Source organism: Cupressus sempervirens, chromosome 1 (genome assembly GCF_028749045.1).
Source record: "Cupressus sempervirens isolate cs-2001-9-10 chromosome 1, ASM2874904v1, whole genome shotgun sequence".
Taxonomy (NCBI): domain Eukaryota; kingdom Viridiplantae; phylum Streptophyta; class Pinopsida; order Cupressales; family Cupressaceae; genus Cupressus; species Cupressus sempervirens.
This window is the reverse complement of record NC_143118.1, coordinates 306,477,787-306,491,690: the sequence shown is the minus strand read 5'-3', so window position 1 is coordinate 306,491,690 and position 13,904 is coordinate 306,477,787. Positions and strand designations below refer to the sequence as shown.

General features: G+C 34.6%; 1 protein-coding gene across 37 annotated transcripts in view; it reads right to left on the bottom strand.

Moving 5' to 3' along the window:
• NUDT9 (nudix hydrolase homolog 9) overlaps positions 1 to 11,248 on the bottom strand; it is a 197,839-nt gene extending 186,591 nt beyond the window's left edge. For 34 of the 37 annotated variants that reach the window (XR_016363293.1, XR_016363294.1, XR_016363316.1 and 31 more), the window contains exon 1: positions 10,952 to 11,142. Coding sequence is in view for 28 of the 37 variants with exons in the window: in XM_089823472.1 (XP_089679598.1) it covers positions 10,952 to 11,035 (84 nt within the window). In the remaining 9 variants the exon portion in view is untranslated. The other 3 variants (XM_089823471.1, XM_089823525.1, XM_089823544.1) reach the window with 1 other exon arrangement.
• Between the last annotated feature and the right edge of the window lie 2,656 nt (positions 11,249 to 13,904).

Here is a 13,904-nt window from a genome sequence, read left to right as displayed (position 1 = left end):
CCTTGAAGGTTTTGTTGTTTGTGTAAGATGCTCTATGTCGATTACAAATGTACTTATAGAATTTGAATGATATTATGATACAACTCTAGATCTCACTCTACTATGTTTCTACTTACTTGTTTCTCTTCCTTCCATGCTCTCGCCCTCATGCTTCTCCCACTTCCACATGATTGAATGAATGAATTAATGTTTTTAATAGCTTCCATGAGGCCACATAGCTTATGGGACCTCATAACCAACGAAACATATAAGCACAAAAGGCCTACAAAGAAAAACCCGGTGACATTTTGCCTACTAACAAATAACCTGTTGATTCCCAAAACCGCAAATTAGAAATCCAAGACCCTGTCACTTCTCCAATAGGATTCCACAATCAATTTTCGCCAACAAACGAGGATCACCTTGATTCCCCTACACTTTAGGCTCCACTACACCCAAGCGGGTAGACCTTCACCTCAAACGCTAACTGCTTGGCTCAAAGCTTTTCTATAGCGAATTTAAGCTTTGAAGTTCTCCGGCTAGCAAGGTCTTTGAACTTGATTAATATGGAGTTATGTGATAATTTGAAATGAAAGTTTTGCATAAGGTTTTCAACAATGGACTTGAGATTTGTAAGAAAGAGTTATAGATTTTCCAACTTCAAATATAAAACCAATACTTCAATGATAAAAGACCAGTGCTTTAGCTTATTGGGCAATAGAGTCAACTACAATGAAGATTATAACGTACAACTTTATAATGTTCTATGCACATGAACTATAAACAATTTAATAATCAAGACGTGAATGATCAAATATATATACGCAATTCTAAACTAGTCCAAATTACGCTTTAACTCCTTAGGTCGGGGAGACAAACTGGACACAGGTTCAGAAACAATTAAATATTTCACAATAGCTGCAATGATCGAATTTAAAATGCCATAGATGGCCTCGTCCACTTATCTGACATAAATTGCTTACAGAATTTTAAAAAAAGATTACCAAGGACCAATCAACTGTTGTTTAATTCTCCATGCCTTTAATAAAAATAAACAAAGGGCCTTTTATTTTATTATCAAAACAAAATATTTTAATTCATATTACAAAGTCATTTTAAGCTCCTTATTCCTCCGTACAATTATTCTTTTTCTTATAAATACATTTTTGTCGAATATGTTTATATCGAATGTATGTCTTCGAGATGTGACTTTTCACGTAAAATGGAGGGGTAAAATCCGGCAAGCAAACAGAATTGGGAGAAGTATGGAAATGGGGAAAAATAGACATGTGAGAGTTACTTTTAGCAACATAGAAGATAAGAGCGCAATCTTGAAGAATAGGGGGCTACTCAAAGACACCCAAATATACCTAGACAAGGATTTAACCATTAACCAGCAAGAGGAAAGGAGAAAGGAATGGGAGAAAGTAAAATCAGCAAGGGCTGTCGGCAAATGGGCTTGGATGAAAAACGGTAAAGCACAGATTGCCGACAAATCAGCGAATCAAAAATAGGAACTTAGGACCCCACGAGAGTATCTAAGCATGGTGAGTTGGAATTGTAGAGGTTATCCATGGAGAAGAGGACCGGGGTTGGGGCCCATAGCCGAGGGGCAAGACGTTATTTGTCTCATAGAAACACACAAACATGACGGGTGTAGGATTCCAAATTTCGAAGGGTACAATAAAGTCTCCGTGTGTTACTATCTTGATAAAAGATATGTGGACCAAAAACATAAAATTGGAGAAAAAGGACCCAAATAAACAATTTATATGGCTGAAGATTGAGGATGATGAGGAGATCACATGGCTAGCAGCATGCTATTTCACACCAAAAAGCTCTAAATTCTACAAAAAGAGGCATCTAGACAACGAAGATCCATTTGCAGCTTTAAAGAAAGACGTGTTTTCCTTTAATCAAACTGGTAACACAATTCTTCTAGGAGATTTTAATGCTAAGATAGCGAGTAACCAGGCTATTCAGCTGAGCAACGATCTAACAGATGACAGTAATCCCTTGTGGTTAAAAGAAGATGATGACAATATTAGCAAACGGACTTCTCGGGATGAAAAAGGTGGTGTGTCTCACTTTGGGGCTGAACTCTTAGGGTTATGCAGCCTCCACGGGTTAGTTGTGTGTAATGGTATGAAGATGTGGCCTAAATCAAACAAATTTACTTGTAAAATGTATAACGGACAAAGTGTGGTAGACTATATGATATGTTCACAATCAATCATCACCAAAGTAGTTGATTTCAGAATTAAACAATGTCCTATAGAGCTAAATTCAGACCATATGCCTCTCTATATTAAATACAATATGAAGGTCAAAAGACTGAAAAGTAAGCAGGTTCTAGATGAAAGCACAAAATGACATAAAGAGGGCAAGATTCTTATAAACAATGATAATAAAAAATATATTTTGTATCGCTCTTGAACAGCAGATCCAAATGCATCATGACATCACGAATATCAAGGAAAACAGTGATAAGAAAAGTCACATCAGCAGCAGCTCACTAATCCCACTAATTCAGGAAGCACTAAAGGGTTGTAAGAGAACAAGGATAAAGAAGAGCATCTCAAACACCTTTCCGGCTAACCCATGGTATAACAAAGAATGCAAGACCGCAAAAAGGAAATTTAAAGGGAGAAAGGAAAACAAAACAATCATAAGAGAATACAAACAGCTGCTCAAATACAAAAAAGAAGAATATGTGATTAATCAGAGGAAGGAGCTAATCATGTTAGGAAAGCACAATCCTAAAGATTTTTGGAGGAAGTTACAACAAGCTAGGAAACAGGTTAAAAATAAAATTATGGATTCTCAATGGTTAGAGTATGCAAAGACTCTTTATGAGAGACCGGAGGACGAAGTTTCACTCCCCACAACCAACAATTCGGATGAACTATTTTCTAATGAAGACATTACTCTAGGGATAAGGAGATTAGCGAGTGGAAAAGCTCAAATATTGATGGGTTGCAGGCTGAACTTCTAAAGTGGGGGACAGATTTGTTGACACCACACATCAAGAACATTTTTAATATGGTCACGCAAGGCTGCTTTCCCACGGAGTGCACCACCAGTGTAGTTATTCCTCTCCATAAAAGCGGGGATGTCATCAACCCTTCCAACTACCGCACCATCATGGTGAACCCTTTATTAAGAAAACTCTACGAGAGTATGGTAGAGCAGAGAATCAGCAGATGGGCAAAAAAAGAAGGGAAAAGAGCTATAGGACAGGCGGGTTTCAAACCAAAACATTCCACCATTGACCATTGCATTACCCTAAGGTTCCTCATCAAAAAAGCATGGGATAAACAGGGGGAAGAGGTTTTTTGTTGCTTTGTTGACTTTAAGAAAGCTTTCGATACCGTCCCTGGGGATAAGTTATGGAATAGGATGGAAGAATTGGAGATCCCAATAGAGTATAGAGCTGTTGTTTATAAAATTTACGAATAGGTTAAAGCGAAAATCAGAACCAAAGTGGGCATGTCGGAATGTTTTGGCAGTGACATAGGGGTCAAACAGGGGTGCCCATTATCTCCTACCTTGTTTGGCCTCTATATTGACAAGTTAGATGAATGGCTAAACAAAGCCAATGGAGAGGGAATTCAACTAGTGAAATATGTGATCAGATTGCTTTTGTATGCTGATGACCTCATTCTAATTGCTAAAACAGCACAGGGGCTAAGGGAACATTTGAAGAACTTAGAAACCTTTTGCACAGAAGTAGGGATGGAGGTCAACACTTCTAAGACCAAGATCATGGTCTTTTCCTTGAGGAAGAGAAAACAACAATGCACTATCATATTTAATGACAAAGCGCTAGAAATTGTAGAAGAATACAAGTACCTGGGGATAGATTTCCATTATCGGCTCAATTGGGAAACATGCAGATCAAAAAGGATACATAGGGGATGGAAGGCATCTTATCTTCTTCAAAACAGATGAATCTAAGAAAACCCTCTTTGGGTTGCTGGTGATACCAATTATTTTATATAGCAACGAGGTATGGGGGAGCAGCGTATCAAACCATAAATGGCGACAAATTGAACGAATTCAAAAACACTTCATCACAACTAATCTCAAAATTAAATCCACAATTCCATACGAGATTATTTTAGAAGAAGAGGGCATGTTCCCAGTGGAGGCTTCGGCAATTGTTAGATTGTTGAGTTCTCTAAAAAAAGTGAGTAAAATGGATGCACATCGTTGGCCTAGTAGGGTGGTTGACGAAGAACTGGCCCATTGGAAGAAGACATGGAAGAAACAATATGATAAATGGTTCAACAAGTGGAACATTGACTACCAAGAGTGCCCGGAAAACAATTCTAAAATTAAAAAATGGGTGGCAGGAAAAATCAGATCTATCATGTGGGCAAACCAGTTAGGTAGAAACAAAGCCTATTATGTCAAAGAATTTAATCCCACATGCGAACATGACAACAAAGAATATTTAGGAGCCAAGATCAAAGGAAAGGCAAAAATCTTAATCGCTCAATTGAGATCTGGTTCCCATTGTTTGAGATGTGAAACTGGTAGATGGAAGGTCCCTAAGGAAGAGTGGGAGGACAGAATTTGTAAATTTTGCAACGAAGGTGTGGTGGAAACAGAGTGGCACTATCTAAAGGATTGTACAGCATATGAAGACATTCGCAACCAACACAAAGAAACGTTAAAAGTGAACAACATAAAAGACCTTTTCGAAGAACCAAGACTCCTCAAGGGGGCCATTTTACTTATGCAGATTCACAACAAAAGAGACAGGCTGGAGAAATCACATCGGACTGACTAAGAGTTTTATGTGGGTCCCTTAGGCTTATGGCCTCGTGGACGTCATTAAAAATCTTTCATTCATTCATTCATGTTAAAGACTTATATCCCTTCGAAAATAAATTACACCTCTTCTAAAGTTAATAGTCTTCTTTAACTTTAATGTTTTCATTTTATATTTTAATCAATTGCCCCTCATCTTGTATTGTGCTTATAGTAATTAAAATATGAACTTCATCCACAATGTTTAACCTATCATTAATGCTTCAAATATGGTCATTACATATTAATTTTGAACTTCTTCCATAATCGTCCACGGTGACTCCTGATTTAGTACTGGATACATGGATCAAGTCTCCTTGGACACACACATTCAAAGCGTAAGTTTTTGAAGCCATCACTCTGTGCATATGGTGGCCTGGTCTTATTCTACAGCAATGTCCACAGCCCTGCCACTTCCAATGGTGTAGGCATTCTGAATGGTACCCGATAGTGTGATGATGAAAAACTCCTTATTGTCTTTATCTCTCGGCTTTTGTCTGTGGACTGTGGTACATTAGTATAGACAGGAACTTTATTTGTTGCTTCATCGACGCTAGACATCATGACGAGGATGCTCCCTTTTCCATAAATTTAAGAACAGCTCCTTTGATTGCATCGACATCCAAATCTTCATCAATTCATGACACACAACCAATTTCATCTCTTAATGATAACTTATTTGCAAGTTTGATGGCTGTGGTTATTATGTTGTTTATGCAACTTGCTTATGAATATGCAACTTGGTTCCTTATTATGTGTTTATGCAACTTGCTTCAGAATAAACTATCGGGTCTGAGTTCTTCAGCAATATATGGATTTTGATTCACTATAATCATTTCTTCTTTGACTAAGACATTGCCTCGGAATACATCGAGGTGTTGTGTTGTGGAAACTTGTCGCTGCTGAGGAATACATTTATCCTTTCTCCATGTATATTTTGTGTGTTTTATCTGTGCAGGCTGGTCTCAACCTAAACATCCAAGACAGTAAAGATGGTGCCGTTTCTTGTTGTGGACATATATATCCAAGTTTATAATCTCGTAATTACGCCTTCATCCGCAGACTTTTATTCATGAAGCATCAGATCGCTATAGTCTGTATATTGTTGACTTGGATTGACACGAGCATGAAATCATCAATTTCATTCTCCAGGAGAGGTCTCTTCTCTTAGACATTGCTGGCTTTGAATTGAACTTCAGAATATCTGACAATGCTTTGTTGGTTTAATCTTTTCCATCCATATTATGTGAAGTGGAATAGCACTACATTACCTGACTGGTCTTTTAATACCTACGATAGACACAGAATCTTCTTCACACGCTGCTTAGAAACATTTTTGGAATACTTCATATTAATTATTAACTTCCGCATTATGATGTTTGTCTTTCATCGGGATTAGAAGTTTCATCAGGCTCCATCACTGCATACATACTAACTTATTACTCAAACTCCTGCTATGCTAATCAGCCTTACAAATTTCATCAAGTTTCTTCAAACACTTTGAAGCTATCTGCATTCTACATCACTTCATTTATAACTGCTCCTTATTGTAATATGATGTTTCAACATGTACCCTGTCATCTCAGTGCTAGAGATTCCCGTCTATTTTCAGTGGTCTTTGTAAGTTATTGTTGTATCATCATTGCCTTATTTTGCAGTCACCTCACTGACTATATCATTTTAAACTTTGTCTTTTAGACTATACAACATACTCAATTGCAGAAACCTCCTCAGTCTGATGGCTTTTGAAGTCTTTCTACAAAATGGATATTGATTACTTTAGAATGCAGAGCACTGACTTAGTAATTGATGTTTTGCTACTCTGTAAATATTTGACATCAATGATTATCTTCTCTCCAGTCTCCAACATCATAAATGGAGGCCTTGATTTTTGCCAAAAAAATAGGGCTCTATCATAACCTACTGATTTTTTTATGTCACTTGCAAGCATAGTTTGCAGACTCGGACTAGGAGAGTACTCGGCAAGCCCAAACTTTTCAACTCGGAAAAAACTCAGCATATACACGACAAAAACTCGAGGAAAACTTGGCAACTCAAAAAGTACTAAAATTTAAAATCTCTTAAATAAACTTATATGTTTTTGTAGAATGCAATTACAAAATGTAGTAAATTAGTAATTGACATTTCAATAGAGAAAATGTGCAGTTTTATAGCACTAAAATGATGTGAAAAATGCATCTAATCCAACATTTTCCCTGCTTTAACATTTTTACCTACATTTTTTTACATCTATAAATACACGAGTTAAACTTGAGAGTACTCTCCCAACAAAAAAACTTGAGAGTACTCGACAACTCTGAGAGTACTCGGAGAGTTTGCAAACTACGCTTGCAAGCATCATAAATAATCTTAGTTGGTCACAAGGTATAGCAAAGCCCAATGTCTTGTAGCATGTCCTGCCAACTATGTAGGTTGAATCTCCTAAATTGAATGTGGTGATATTAAAATTGAAGTGATAAATACAAAAAACACTCTTGGATCCAATCTATCATGTGATGTGTTCTTGTGCTTCCACAAACTTAAGAAAGTTGTCGCAAGCCTTGAACAGTAGATGGAAAACTCTCACTTGGCAAAAATTTGTCAAGCCTCCCAAAAATAACTCGGGAAAAATTCAGCCAAAACCTAAAAACAGCTTAAATTTAATTAAAAATACATGTTTTGCAAAATTCAATGGGAAGATGCATCCAATGAGTTAATTAATGAGAACACAAAAGAAACAAGCAGAGTTTAGATATATAAATGCAAATTGGGTACAAAGTCGCATTCTCATACCGAATGTTGATGGCGGGAGGCAAAACAATAAATAGTTTGTTAATAGTAATACATCATTAAAGTTAGCTTCTATAAAACTAGAAGTAAATACATCATAGTAAATAGTTTCTATAATACCATAAGTAAATACATCATAGCAAAAAAGTCCGAGAGTGAGTTTCAACAATTTTGGCCTGTTAGAAAGTATTGCTTGTCTTGGATGTGAGCAATTGGTTGAGCTAAGTCTTTCAGGACTCGGGAATATATAATTGAAACCAAGTGATTTGTGAGAAAATGAGTTAGAATCATTAGAAAATGCTTGTTCCAGCTTCAATTTGACCTCAAATAGCCAAGACAGGTTGTGGGAGATAACTTGAAGGCACGTTGAATCCTAAAATTTGGCTAGGCCTGGAATTTTTTGAAAACCCCAAAATCTAGAATCTGTATTTTAACTCCTATGAAGTTGAAACCTATCTCAGACATCCAAGCAATATTTATACAAATATAACTTAAAGTATAAGAACTTATACTTAAATGTTATATTTGTATAAATCCTCCTAGCCTTGAGTTGAAAAAATGACTAAATCCTCCTGCAAGTAAGAAATGATGTTTTTTTTGCTTTTAGACACTAAAACAATGCTCCACAATGTTGCAAATGAAAACTGGGACAAAAAGAAGACATTTTTGGGCGTTTAACCTCTGATTTTGCTGCATAGGCGAGTTTTTTTCAAAAGCTTTGCATCCCTAATCCTATGAGTTTTTCCAGAAAAACTCACCAAGCTGAAAAACTCGATGAGTTTTCAAAACTTGGCGATCAAACTGTGAGTTTTCCATCTATTCCTTGAACAATGTAAATAAGTGTCATGAAGAATGTAACTCTATTAGCTGTCAAGCCCAATAAGGTTCAGAAATCAAGTTATGCCTTTGTAGAGATTGCAGTCTTTTGAAAAGTGAATATGGCATTGAAGGATCATGGTACAACATATAGACTAAGTTTATGGCAAGTCCAAGTCTATGAACTATGTAGTACAGCTTGAGGCTACACAAAAGATAAAGGCTCTCTTTTCATATGAGGAGAAAAATTAGAAAAAAAAAAAGAGAGAATAATTGTTGCAATGACAATTGTGATGAGTTCACCAAGGTCAACTATAGATTTAGTGGGCTCTTGCTTTGACCCATGAATATAGGGTTCTTTAATTGTAGATTGTTATCGCTAGTTGTCACAATCACAACCATGGGTTTTCATTTTCTTGTTAGAGTCCTTGTATGCAACCTTCACTCTAAGGCAAAGTGTGGAGTCAAGAATAGCATAACGAGGCAAAGTTGGCACGTAGACTCTACTTGGAACCATTGCTTAATTCATTGACTATAGAAGATAAAGCGATTGAGGCTCTAGATCCTTAAGATTTGAGTAGGCCTTGTACAGAAGATATTGTCAAATACACAAAGGTCTTAGTTAATGAACAAAAGAAGTTTTGGCCAAAAAACAAATTCATCATGTCATCTATTGGGTGGATGGCAACATTTGTGCACTAACTAACTTTCTTGTGGCTTCAACTCGGATGATGACTTTCCTACAATCAACTAACTCTAGTGAATTCAAACATGTCCTAAAATAATGCAAAATGTTTGATGGATAATGATGGAGGTTACTATGGAGAATATCATCTAAGATATGATAGAAAATACAAAACCACATGAGGCATCTAAGAAGCTACTTTGGGGCAACACACTCTACTATTCTTTGGCGCCTTTCTATCACCCACCAAACTTATATTCTCCTTATTGGGAAACTAGAACTGATCAAAACTATGGTAGAGAATGTGATTAACATTATAAAATACAACCAAAAGCACTCTCAGATGCCCGATCTAATAAGAGAGCACACTGAGGATAAAAAAAGAGCTTGTCCAGTCAAAAGCTACATAGTTTGCCACCAATTTCATCACATTGTTGAATATTGCAACTTCACTAATATCTTCTTATATGCTCTAGATGGGTGGAATCTCCTTATTAAAGAAAAACCAAAGGGGGGAAGGTCGTGAAGACCATTTCTGATGATCTGTTTGTTAGTGCCCAGACATGATGAGATTGTCAAGGCAATTTTAAATAAATAAACTAATTAGTTTTTCTCATTTTGATGTTATAACTTATTCCATAATAAGTTTTTCTAATTTTCAATCATATTTTTTATTGTTGTACTCCTCCAAATCATTTCTTTATTAGTTTCTATGTTTTAGACTCTCTTTCTTTTTGTTGTGTGCACCTTTAATTAGGGTTCTAGAATTGATGAACAGGAAGGAAAGCCTTGTGAATTATCTTCATGAAGCCACCAACAAGTTCAAGGATGCCTTCTAGCATTTAGATGTGTCGAACAAATATATGAACCCATAGTAATGTAGGTTAACAAATTCATGTTGTTACTTACTGCTTGAATTCAAAGTTTCCCTTCGCTAGCTCATTCAAGCAAATGGAAGAGGTAATAGATGGCCTCAACAAAAGTATAGAGAGTAGGGTGCTTGAAAAAGGCCTTCGAGTAACCATGTTGAACGAGTTGCAGTTTATAAAGTCATGGAGGGGGGGATTTTTTTTATCATATCTATGCATTTGAAAAGAAAACAACTCTGCAATGAGATAAGAACAGAAATGTTGACCAAGATTTAAGTTCTAGCAGGTTTCCAAAATCCATAGCGATAATTCTTTATACTTCTGGATCTTAATTGTGTATAGATTTAATTTATAAGCATAAATATCCAGAAGCATAAAGAATTATAAGACTTAAGTTTATAAGTAGAAATAGATTATTTTATTTTCTTCAAGTTTACAAAAATAAAGAAATTATAAATCTTGTAATTGCATATTTGAGGTGGGAAGACTGGTAAAAAACACATTATCTTTGAACATCTCGATTTTGTCCCAACATTGTTGTACGGGAAGACTACGATAAAAAAACACATGACCTTTAAACCCTTGGCATCTCCAGTTTGTCCCCACATATTAGTGCTTTTGGGTGCAAGCACAATCAGAGCACATTTTAGGCTAATCACACGAAGAAGCACAACTGGATGACTTACAAGGCACCTGAATGATCTTGTATTTTCATTTATATGTGTGAGCATCCAAAATAGGATTATTGCTCAGTGCAGACGCTTTGTACGGTATAGAGTTTAGTGGGGAGTGGGGGGGAACCTCTGAACATAAATCCAAGTTACTGTGTATTATTATTATTATTATTATTATTATAATGCAATTTGACCGGGGTTTCAAAGATGGCCGAAAATAAGTAGGCATTCGTTAAAAGCATGAAAAATGCAGAAAACACAAATTTAAATGTGGTACAGTTACTCAATTGTATAATAGCGTGTGCTGGTAAAGAATTACTTACCTGTGAACGAGATAAGCCAGTAGGGCAAGCCAACAGAAGCCGGTATTGATGGGAATGACTTCCATCGCCATTTGACGAAGCCATTGATACTCACTGTTTCCAAATGTTTGATGGAAACATTAATACGAAATTAGATATCAGAATCACGGAATAAAACTTTTTGCGAAAAATAATTAGAGACAGGAAAGCGGTCTCACCAAATTTAATTTTGAATGAGGTTGATAGACACTTCAGGAAGATTTTCTTTATTAATTTTCAAACTTAACAGGTGCCAGGTAGTGGCTTAGTACTTGTCTTCAATATTCAATAATATTAGTTTTAATTTTATATGTAAATTTAGTTTTAATTATATTATATATTTAATAAAAATTGAATGAAATAGCACACAACTAAGAATTGTAATAAATAATTATATTAAATATTTAAAATCTTTAAAAATATATATTTCAATCTATTTATTTATAAAAAAATTTAAAATATTTATAATGGTTAAAAGTATGAAAGATCAAATTATTCATTATATTATTATAATGTATAAATTTCTATCTTAAAATTCATATACAATAATTAAAGTTTTAAAATGGAAATTTAATGTACATAGATAACAAATGTGTGTGCTGAAAATTACGGATAAGGAAATAGATTCAAGTGTTTTCTTAAAAGTCATATCTTGTGAACTCACAAATTCTCATATAAGACTCCAATTCATTCATCCAATCAAAAGTTAGAAAACTATTATATATAAATTACATAGTTAAAAAATTGGCATGTATATTTATAAAAATTATTAAATGAAATGAATTTTAATTGGTAGAATAGTAACTCATTTAATAACTAGTTAACATGAGTAATCCAAAAAGTGGCAACTTAGCCTACCAAGTACAAATAAAAAGAAAAAGAAAGGAAGGAAAAAAATTATTTTGAATTTTTTAATGGTTAAGTATAATTTATGGGAGAGATTTTTTAATATATTGATTTGAGTCTTTTATTTTAATTTTGTAATTTGATGATTAAGTGTTTCTAAGTGTTAAATTGTTCCTTAATTGAATAAATCAATCAAAGAATTTGGTGTCCCACCGGTCCTTGTTGTTCTAGAAGGCATTGCATTCTAAAATATTTCCATTTTTCTAGAAGTTTATAAAATACACACCTTTTCTTCCCAAGTTTCTTTCGGTATTTTTCAATGCTTCAATTAACAATGAAGTTTATGAGAGGTAGTCCTTAACTAGACAATAAGAATTTTAGCTCTCAAGAGATATCAACCCATGTTTATGTTTTTGGATGATAATTATGAATGGGATTAAACTCTTCAATATAATGATTTTTCTTTCTTGTTAGTCGTTTATCCCAAAATGATTGTGGAACTGTCCATTAAAAAAACATTTCTATCTTTACTATTTGTAAGACACCAGTTCAAGTATCCATTTACTAAATCATTTGTTGTTTTACTATATCTAAGAGTTCTTCCTTTAGCACAATATTTCACTAAAGACAATGTAAGGTCATATGCCATATTCCATTTGCTCAATTATTTCTAAATATCTTATAGGTCTCACGATAGCAATTGTTTCAATAGGAGCAGGCCCAGCCTCACTCAACATGATGTCATAAGGGATTGGAATTTTAATTTTGAGCTTGTTTGTAATCAAGCATTTTTTTATTTCTTTAATTTCCTTCCACTAGAAATTAGAAGTATTATTGGCCCACAATTCACAACCAAAAGTACTAAAAGCCAAAAACTATTTTGAGTAGTTTACCAATCATATAGATTTATCTTTCTATATCTATTTTGAAAAGTGTAAAATGCTTAGCAATCTCCCCAAAAAAAATTCTTTCTACACCCTTCCCAACTTGAATTTTTATTGAAGTCAATTCTAAGGTATTTGTAATCTGTCACATCTTCAAAAGTAGTCTTCAAGGTAAAACTTATGTTGGTTATGTTTTCTTTTAATAGAGACAACCATCACTTTCATCTTGATAATATTGACTTGTGTATCCACAGCTCTACAAAAATGCTCAAGATAAAGTAAGTGTTCTTGAAAGCCGAGAGCAAAGTTGGAGCTCTAAATAAGGTCATCTGCATACAAAAGAAGTCTTATAATGAACTTGCTCAAATTAACACCATTGTCTCCTTGTAAGTTTAACCACTCTTCAAGTTTGACAATATCTAAACCAAAAAGAGTAGGAAACAATGAGAACCCTTGTGTGATCCTTGTATCACTCCTATAACTTTTGAAGTACTATGAGAAGTTTTGGTCTTGGTTTTGGTTGTAACCTCCTCATGTGGCCTATGAACAACTATTTAAGATGTATAGGGACTCTGAGTTACTCCAACTTGTAGTAAACCTTATCTCTAGGGACCTTGTCAAAAGTTTTATTTGAAATCTACAAAGTAGCAAAATGTTTCCTCCTTTTTCTTCTATACATTTTCAATGATGTGCATTAAAATTATATCATGACCAATCATGGAATGTTTAGGTCAAAATTTTGCTTGCCCTTTAGCACATGTATCTCTTTCTTGTACCACTTGCTAATTCTACTTTCCAGCATACTTCCAAATAACTTTGCAAATAAAGGATTTATCATAATGATTCTATAACTGGAATGATTATTTACATCACTACTCTTGAAAAGAAAAATTGCAATACTAGTAGTCTAATCTAAAGGGAATTCTTACTTCAAATGATGTTATTGATTTTTTTTGTAATGTGAGCTACAAGAGGTTTCATATCCCAGTTATTTTACTTGAAGATTACTAAGTCTTTGTCATTTCCAACACCTAACTTCTTGATATCCATCTCAATCTCTCAAACAATGAAAAGCTACCTAATAGTGTTGACCAAGGGGGGATTGTTAACCTTATAATACTACTCATAAAGTCGCCTTGCATAATAAAACCATTAGGAAGTTGTAATATTATTTTCCATGTACTTTTTCCTCAGTCATGCACTTC